At 50.5% G+C, this 9,503-nt stretch overlaps 2 protein-coding genes across 3 annotated transcripts in view; both read left to right on the forward strand.

Annotated features, from left to right (window-relative positions):
• The window catches only part of manf (mesencephalic astrocyte-derived neurotrophic factor), a 9,208-nt gene extending 5,119 nt beyond the window's left edge, over positions 1 to 4,089 (forward strand). For both annotated transcript variants that reach the window (XM_037252639.1, XM_037252638.1), the window contains exon 4: positions 3,431 to 4,089. In XM_037252639.1, coding sequence (XP_037108534.1) covers positions 3,431 to 3,612 — 182 coding nt within the window. In that variant the 3' untranslated portion in view covers positions 3,613 to 4,089. The remainder of the gene's footprint in view (positions 1 to 3,430) is intronic.
• Positions 4,090 to 4,327: 238 nt separating this feature from the next.
• rbm15b (RNA binding motif protein 15B) lies at positions 4,328 to 8,917 on the forward strand. Its single transcript, XM_037252523.1, has one exon. It carries the CDS (start codon positions 5,199 to 5,201, stop codon positions 7,485 to 7,487), a length of 2,289 nt encoding a protein of 762 aa, XP_037108418.1. The 5' UTR covers positions 4,328 to 5,198; the 3' UTR covers positions 7,488 to 8,917.
• Positions 8,918 to 9,503: the final 586 nt, after the last annotated feature.

The following is a 9,503-nucleotide window of genomic DNA, read 5'->3' on the forward strand; positions in this document are numbered from 1 at the left end:
CCCCAGTAGAACAATGGAGTCCCCAGAAGGAGCGCTCTCCAGCACTTCCTCCAGGGACCCCAAGAAGGGTGGGTACTCTGAGCTGCTGTTGGGTGCATAGACACAAACAACAGTCAGGACCCGTCCCCCCACCCGAAGGCGGAGGGAGGCTACCCTCTCGTTCACCGGGGTGAACCCCAATGTGCAGGCGCCCAGCTGGGGAGCAATAAGTATACCCACACCTGCTCGACGCCTCTCACCGTGGGCAACTCCAGAGTGGAAGAGAGTCCAGCCCCTCTCGAGAGGGCTAGTACCGGAACCCAAACTGTGTGTGGAGGCAAGTCCGACTATATCTCGTCGGAACTTTTCTGCCTCGCACACCAGTTCGGGCTCCTTTCCAGCCAGAGAGGTGACATTCCATGTCCCAAGAGCCAGCTTCTGCAGCCGGGGATCGGACCGCCAAGATTCCTGGCTTTGGCCGCCGCCCAGCTCACAATGCACCCGACCCCTTTGGCCCCTCCCACAGGTGGTGAGCCCATGGAAAGGGGGACCCACTGTTCCTTTTCGGGCTGTGCCCGGCCGGGCCCCATGGGCGAAGGCCCGGCCACCAGACGCTCGCCTTCGAGCCCCACCTCCAGGCCTGGCTCCAGAGGGGGGCCCCGGTGACCCGCGTCCGGGCGAGGGAAGTCTGAGTCCATATACAGTGCCTTGCGAAGGTATTCGGCCCCCTTGAACCTTTCAACATTTCGCCACATTTCAGGCTTCAAACATAAAGATATAAAATTTTAATTTATTGTCAAGAATCAACAACAAGTGGGACAAAATCGTGAAGTGGAACGAAATTTATTGGATAATTTAAACTTTTTTAACAAATAAAAAACTGAAAAGTGGGGCGTGCAATATTATTCGGCCCCTTTACTTTCAGTGCAGCAAACTCACTCCAGAAGTTCAGTGAGGATCTTTGAATGATCCAATGTTGTCCTAAATGACTGATGATGATAAATAGAATGCACCGGTGTGTAATCAAGTCTCCCTATAAATGCACCTGCTCTTTGATAGTCTCAGGGTTCTGTTTAAAGCGCAGAGAGAACCATGAAGACAAAGGAACACACCAGGCAGGTCCGAGATACTGTTGTGGAGAAGTTTAAAGCCGGATTTGGATACAAAAAGATTTCCCAAGCTTTAAACATCTCAAGGAGCACTGTGCAAGCAATTATATTGAAATGGAAGGAGTATCAGACCACTGCAAATCTACCAAGACCCAGCCGCCCCTCCAAACTTTCATCTCAAACAAGGAGAAGACTGATCAGAGATGCAGCCAAGAGGCCCATGATCACTCTGGATGAACTGCAGATAACTACAGCTGAGGTGGGAGAGTCTGTCCATAGGACAACAATCAGTCGTGCACTGCACAAATCTGGCCTTCATGGAAGAGTGGCAAGAAGAAAGCCATTTCTCAAAGATATTCATAAAAAGTCTCGTTTAAAGTTTGCCACAAGCCACTGGGAGACACACCAAACATGTGGAAGAAGGTGCTCTGGTCAGATGAAACCAAAATCGAACTTTTTGGCCACAATGCAAAACGATATGTTTGGCGTAAAAGCAACACAGCTCATCACCCTGAACACACCATCCCCACTGTCAAACATGGTGGTGGCAGCATCATGGTTTGGGCCTACTTTTCTTCAGCAGGGACAGGGAAGATGGCTAAAATTGATGGGAAGATGGATGGAGCCAAATACAGGACCATTCTGGAAGAAAACCTGTTGGAGTCTGCAAAAGACCTGAGACTGGGACGGAGATTTATCTTCCAACAGGACAATGATCCAAAACATAAAGCCAAATCTACAATGGAATGGTTCACAAATAGACGTATCCTGGTGTTAGAATGGCCAAGTCAAAGTCCAGACCTGAATCCAATCGAGAATCTGTGGAAAGAGCTGAAGACTGCTGTTCACAAACGCTCTCCATCCAACCTCACTGAGCTCGAGCTGTTTTGCAAGGAAGAATGGGCAAGAATTCCAGTCTCTCGATGTGCAAAACTGATAGAGACATACCCCAAGCGACTTGCAGCTGTAATTGCAGCAAAAGGTGGCGCTAAAAAGTATTAGCGCAAGGGGGCCGAATAATATTGCACGCCCCACTTGTCAGTTTTTTATTTGTTAAAAAAGTTTAAATTATCCAATAAATGTTGTTCCACTTCACGATTGTGTCCCACTTGTTGTTGATTCTTGACAAAAAATTAAACTTTTATATCTTTGTTTGAAGCCTGAAATGTCGCGAAATGTTAAGGTTCAAGGGAGCCGAATACTTTCGCAAGGCACTGTATGTTTTTCTTCATAAGGGGCTTTTTGAGCCGTGCTTTGTCTGGCCCCTCACCTAGGACCCTTTTGCCATGGGTGACCCTACCAGGGGCATTAAGCCTGAGACAACATGGCTCCTAGGATCATTGGGACACGCAAACCCCTCCACCACGGTAAGGTGACGACTCACGGAGGGGCATTCAGATAACTAACAACATTTAAGTGACGAGAACAGGATGTTATTGCACAGTGATGACTCTGCGTCTCAATGAGGGGTGAGAGTTCATTACAGCGACAGCCTGGGGGAAGAAGCTGTGTCTGTGCTGGTTTTGGCGTACAACGCTCTGTAATGCTGTCCGGAGTTTGAACAGACTGTGTCCCGAGTGAGAAGGGTCTGCGGAGATGTAACTTGGACGTTTCCTGGTCCTGGACAGGTACAAGTCTTGGATAGATTGGCGGTCGGTCCCGATTATCATTTCTGCAAACCTAATTGTCCGTTGCGGTCTGTGCTTGACTTGTTTGGTGGCCGATCCAAACTAGACAGTGATGGAGGTGCAGAGGATATTACATGGCAAGATCACGCACTTCGTGCTCATTTTTTCACGTGTTTTGTTTTAATTGTAAGGAAATCATCTCCCAATTGCATTTTTCACCACTACTACCATTTACGTTAGCCGCCTTAGGACCGATGATATAACGTGATGTTGACTGACGTCATTCCGATGTGCCACCGTATTGCGGGACAACCATGATGACGTATGTTGGTAATTACTTGATTTTGAGTCGCTCGAATTTCACATCGTATGTTGAAAATTTCGTATGTTTAAGCAATTGTATGTCGAGGTTTGACTGTACTGTTATTTTTACGAGTTAGGCACGCTGATATTGGAAGGCCTTAATGTGGAAAAACTCGTATGTCAACTGTAGCGCTTTTGTTTCTTGCAATGCCTTTTTTAAAAAAAAAAAAATTAATTTTTTTATCACTGGCGAGAGGAGGCAAATGTGCCAGGCAAATGTGGCAAAGGTGACTGAAACGTGGGCAGCGACTGTCGAGAACGTGTATACAACAGCGTATTCGCGGGCTGTCCGCTGGTGAGCCATCCCAAAGATGAAGAGACAAATTGAATCTTTTGCGTGTGATTGTGCAGACAAGCAAATGGACCTGAGCTCTGTGGACCTGAAAAAGCTGAAGGTCAAGGACCTGAAGAAGATTCTGGAAGAGTGGGGCGAGTCGTGCAAAGGCTGCGCCGAAAAGGCGGACTTCATCCGCAAGATCGCCGAGCTGATGCCCAAGTACGCGCCTGGCGCCGTCACACGGACTGACCTCTGAGCGGCGAGGAGCGGCTCCCGCCTCCCCCTTATCTTTTTTTTCTTCTTCTCCTCACTCAGGATGCCGGCAGGCAGACAGCACCCCCTGTTTGTGACTTGATGTTTGTGTTTGTATTAAAAGCGTGTTTCCTGAAGGCGCGCGTGCACAAGCAAACCAGTCACATACTGCCATTGAGGCAGGCGATCGATTGCAAGCCGCATGTCTAAACATGCTGCTGGCCTTTTTGGACAGCAAAAGTGACACATTTCCGCAGCAGGTGCTTTTGCTGGTTTATTTTTAGACTATTTACAGCCCCGTTTTTTTAAAATCCAGAGACGTTCGAGTTGCGTTGTATGGTAGGTCTGATTGTGCCCTTGTTAATCATTTTACAGCTTTGTCTCCGAGACATGCAGGGCTCGATTGTCATGGTATTGCAGGGTTTCTGGAAAAATACTAAGTGAATTGGCAAGTTTGCTTTATAAAAAGTTGTTGGCTCAATAGTTGCTTTTGTACCTTCTGTGTTTTGACCAACATGGCGACACCTGCATTGTCACGATGCGAGCGGCCGTCCCAAGGTTTGTCAGCATCGCTATCGAAATGTTCCTCATCCATCCATGTTTTCGACAGCGATGACGTGTGCCCAAAAACATTTTGAGGCACTCTGTAAATCTTCGTTTAAGCATTGATTGGATTGTTTCACAGATGAACATGCTCAACTTCCTGGAAAAGGACAGCCAACTTCCCAACTTCCATCACTTCCTCTTCAGGTCATTCGGATTTGTAAAATATCAAATTGAAGTTGGTGAAGGTGAAACGTCTGAGACTAACTGGAATTGTCCGCTTGCCGCAATTCTGCCAAGTTCCTTCACTCGAGTGACAGCTGGTGATGAGAAATAAACTTAAATGCTCTTTTACTAAATGGCAGAAGATACAATTAACTTTGCCATTGCCAACCCGAATCCCCTTAACCTGGCCGTTCATGCATCTGAATCACTGCACTAACCGGGACCGCATTGTACATTTATTATCGTTTGGTGGCGTGATGAGTTTTCTCATGTCAACGGGTGCCTTGGAAGAAACAGTATTCTATTCTGCTTTTCAATTTTTTTGGCTGCCCCCTTTTTCCCCCATTTTGTACAAGTACAAATGGCAATCATTGCAGTTGAGGTAATCACATGAATTGCTGTTGATAACTTGGAATATAAGGAAAGAAATCAGAAAAACAAAAGGGTACTTTAACACTTAGTGACAATTATTTTAAACTCCTGAACGAAAGTTTTACGGTTGAGGATTATTTTATTTCCCATGAATTTGTACGATTGTAAGACGAGTCCTGGCTCTGCTTGATCACGACAGCCGCCCGTCTCCGCCCCCGATTACGTCGGAGGCGTACATTCCTTTGTCCAAGATGGCGGCGGCACTGTCGTTACAGCTCACCCGTCGCTGACTGGCGGACATGTTTTGCTTTTCAACCTGCTCTTGGCTTCTTCGTCAAGGGGCAAACGCACGTCGCCGCGGCGAGGTGCAAGTGACGCTTTAGCCAAAGCTGCTCTACACCGCCGGACATCGAGGATATTGTGAGGGCTCGTTGCCGTCTTCCCGCCGACATGAAGCGGCAGGCCACCAGTTCGCCGCCGCCTCCTCCACTGCCGCCGCTCTCGTCGTCGGCCAGGGCGGCCGCCAAGAGGCACCGGGAAAGCGGCCGACGGGAGGATCTGGCCCCACCACCGCTGGCCCTGCTACTGGCCAACAGCCGTGGCGGACACCGCAGGAGGAGCCGCAGCCGAGAGCGGGACAAGACGGCGGCCGGGCCGCGGCCTCCCGCCAGGGACTACAAAACGCTGCTCATCAGCAACGTAAGCCCGCAGGTTCCAGACGACGACCTGGAGGATGCCCTCTTCCACGAGTTCAAGAGGTTCGGCGACGTAAGCGTCAAACTCTCACATACGCCAGAACTTGGCCGCATTGCCTACGTTAACTTCCGGCATGCGGAGGACGCCAAAGAAGCGCGCCACGCCAAAACGTCGCGGCTACTGCTGGCGGAAAGGCCCCTCAAGATCGAGCCCGTGTACGTGCGCAGGAGGAGCGTCACGCCGCCCGACGTCACCTACCTGGCTGCCGTGCGTGCCCACGCCACGCACGCCTCCTACCCGCCCTACCGCCAGAGGTCACTGTCGCCACCCGGACCCTCGCTCAGCCTTCGCGAGTTACGCGCACGTACCTATGCCCTGGAGAGCCTAAGCCGCGAGCGCCTGCTGGACTATTATGGGATGCTGGACGACAGGGGGCGTCCCTACGGTCTGGCGCCTGCCTTACAGCCGCTCCCACTGCATGACGACCTGAAGCCCGAAGACGACCAGCGTGCGACAAGCAACCTTTTCATCGGCAACCTGGACGGTGGCGTCACCGAGGCTGAGCTGAGGCATGGCTTTGAAAAATACGGGGCCATCGAGGACGTGGTCATCAAGAGGCCCTCGCGAGGCCAGGGCGGCGCCTACGCCTTTGTCAAATTTCAGAATTTGGACATGGCCCACCGCGCCAAGGTTGCCATGCAGGGACGCCTGGTGGGCGGCCATCCCGTTAAGATCGGCTATGGGAAAGCCAACCCCACCACGCGCCTGTGGGTGGGCGGCCTGGGACCCACCAACTCACTGGCTGCCCTCGCCCGCGAGTTCGACCGCTTTGGGAGCATCCGCAACATCGACTACGTCAAGGGTGACAGTTTTGCGTACGTACAGTACGAAAGTCTGGATGCGGCACAGGCGGCGTGCACGCAGATGAGGGGCTTCCCTCTGGGCGGGGCTGAGCGGCGCCTGCGCGTGGACTTCGCCAAGGTGGAAGAGACTACCACCCGCCCATTTGTGCCCGTACAGCTGCTGCCCCACTACGATGCGCCTGGCGACGTCTATGGCCGCCACCGCAGCCTAGAGCGCGGAGCCAGGGAGCGTGCGTCCCCCCCCTCACAGAAGGAGCGCGAATTGGCGCCCAGTCCCCCGCGGGGCCTGGACAGGAGGGCAAGCCTGGCGGTGGCAGCGGACGCCTTCGGAAGGAGCGGCAGAGGGCGGAGTCGCAGCAGGGAGCGCTGGCCAAAGGACCGCGAGGAGAGGCGGGTTCGGAGGCGAAGCCGCAGTCTGTCGGCTGAGCGCGAGAAGGGACGGGGCCGCGTGCGGGCATCGCCCGACCTTAGCCCGGACCGTGCTCGCATCCGGGCGCCCGACTCAACCACGGAGCCGCGCGACCACACCCCCGACGCTAGGGAGGCAGAGTCTCCGATCCCACGCCACCGCGGCAGCAAACAGGTCGACAGCCATCACCACCGCAGCGGTGAGGCCGCCGTGTCACCGACTGTGCCCTCCGGCGCCCCCCTGCCGTGCCCCGGCTCGCTGTCAGAGTATGCCGCGTCATCACTGGCTAAGTGTTGGCGTGGCGTGTTTGCGCTGAAGAACAGTAGCTTTCCGGCCCACCTGTATCTGCTGGAAGGCGGCGCCCCCTTCTTCGGTGCCATAATGCGGCGCAACGGTGAGCCACTCAAGATCGCACAGCGCCTCCGCATGGACCAGAGTCGCCTGGAGGAGGTGGCGAGGCGTGTGAAGGCGGGTCGGCCCGATGCCTTCGCTGTGCTGCTAGCACTCCAAGGACCCGTGGACCGGCAGGCTGGTGTCCCTGACACGGGGCTCCAGGTGCGCCTGCTGCGCCACTTGGTGGCCTATCTGCGCAACAAGGACGCCGCCGGCGTGGTCAGCCTACCCGGCGCCAAGGAGGGCGGCCCGGGCGCCATGTTGTATGCCTTCCCGCCGGGTGACTTCTCAGTGCAGTACCTCCAGGCTGCCAAGAGGGCGGCGTCGACTCTGGACGAGGAGCACATGGTGGTGGTGGTGGTCAATGACACTAACTGACCTCAAAACAAACTGAAGCTCCGCCCTCCCTAATCAATAATCAGCTAGCATCTTCTCTTGAAACACTACAGAAACATCTTTGAACTTTTCATACTCAATAGCTTTCAAATGCGATTTTAGACACAACACAAAGTCAAAATGTGAGCTGGTGAAAACATGTTTCCATGATAACCTTTTTAAAGGACTAATTCTCTTTTTATGTATTTTGTTTTTACCAGATGTCATGTTAAAAGAAAATGGTCACCTTCTAAAGCATCCTTCTTTTTGTCTTTCTTTGTTGACAACAGAAGACTTCTAACATTAGCTGTGCGAGATCCGTAGTCCATCCACCATTCAGCTGTCCAGCTGTTAAAAGAAAATGGTCCCCCTCTATGGCAATGTTTCCCAACCACTGTGCCGCGGCACACTGGCGTGCCGTGAGAAATGTTCAGCTGTGCCGTGGGAAATTGTCTAATATTAATTGCGGTGCGCATTGTAAAGAGGATCGCTAAACCACTGGTTAGTGAGTGCAAGGCCGGTCAGCTACTTCCTAATCGCACGTGCATGGCGACTCAGAGAATCTTGAGGTATCATGTTGTCGGTCTGATTGTGCTGCATCGGCACATATTCAGTTTACGTGTGCTGCTGTGCGCGTTTGCGAACTGACGGAAATCCCTGCATGCAGTTCAACCAAAGAACTTTGATTGTGGGTTTTTCACCAACATAAAGTACACAGTCAAGTCGTGACAGCTGTACTGTGATAACCACTCAGCTGCTGCCAGAACAGCAGGGCGTCTTTAAACATGACTTTGTTCTTATTGTCGCAATATTTATAGAGCTAGTGTAAAACAGTAAACACAGTCATATTATTTCTTTTTTATTTTAATCACAATAGTTTATTCCTTACACTGTCTAGAACGGTTACTTTTGTTAGAAAAAAGAAATACAATTTAAAAAATACATTTGTTTTTTTAATTCAATTATTCAGCTCTCTGTCCATCCGTCTGCCCCAATATAGGAAATGACTAATTATATAGCAATTTCTCGACGTTTTTCGTTGTGAAATACCTGATTTTAAGATGTGTGCAACACTTTTTCAAATGAAAAGATGTGCCGTGGATGAAAAAAGGTTGGGAAACACTGCTCTATGGCATCCTTTTTTGACAACAGAAGACTTCTAACATTAGCCGTGCCAGATTGGTTGTCCATCCACCATTCAGCTGTTCCCTGAACCTAAATATTCAGCATTAGCCACGTGCTAACAATACAAACAATCATCACATGTTCTATTTGCACATGCTAATCCATATGTGGCATTAGCAATGCAAACGAATAAACAACATGGTTGACCACCCTTATCCACAGGCTAATCCAAAAGTGATGGCATTATACAGAGTCCGGCGAAACGATCTGACACATTTGTAGGTTTAATAAAATGCAAATAAATTACAGAAACTAAAAAGTTTTAATTTTGTTTTCGAAAAGTACATATAATGCCATTTTGTTTCGTTTCATTTTCGAATAATGTTATTTTGTTTCGTTTCAGTTGCTAACATGAATTGTACCGGTGAGCATCGCGCTTTCATTGGGGAAACGTTTATCAAGAATCTGTAACTGCAACACAACAAGCGTTCCGTTTGCGCTTCAGACTTGGTAGACATGATCCCGTACCTGCTCGAAACACGATCTTGTTATGGGTTACTAACTTCAGAGTCAGTGGATCAGCATTGAAACGAAAATCAATCGGCCGACCTCGCACCGCCAGAGCTCCAGAAAACGTGGCAGCGGTAAGACCAAAATAACGTAGTGTGGGACCCATGATGGTTTTTGGGACATTTGAATGGATATTCATACTCACCCGCCATGTTAATTATTTTTTTTAAATTACTCTGTGAATATGTTTCTGAACACATTATATGCCGTTATATGCAAATAGTGCTGTATGGTATCGGTGGCGAAGATTTGGGGATTTCAATAAGGCACCTGGGTCAACTACGGGGTTCCTCAGTACCCGGAAGTAGTTGACAGAAAGCGGGA

Source organism: Syngnathus acus, chromosome 5 (genome assembly GCF_901709675.1).
Source record: "Syngnathus acus chromosome 5, fSynAcu1.2, whole genome shotgun sequence".
NCBI lineage: Eukaryota > Metazoa > Chordata > Actinopteri > Syngnathiformes > Syngnathidae > Syngnathus > Syngnathus acus.

Bases quoted from the DNA above. Each gene is read 5' to 3' on its own strand.
- rbm15b (XM_037252523.1), top strand. From the start codon at position 5,199: ATGAAGCGGCAGGCCACCAGTTCGCCGCCGCCTCCTCCACTGCCGCCG.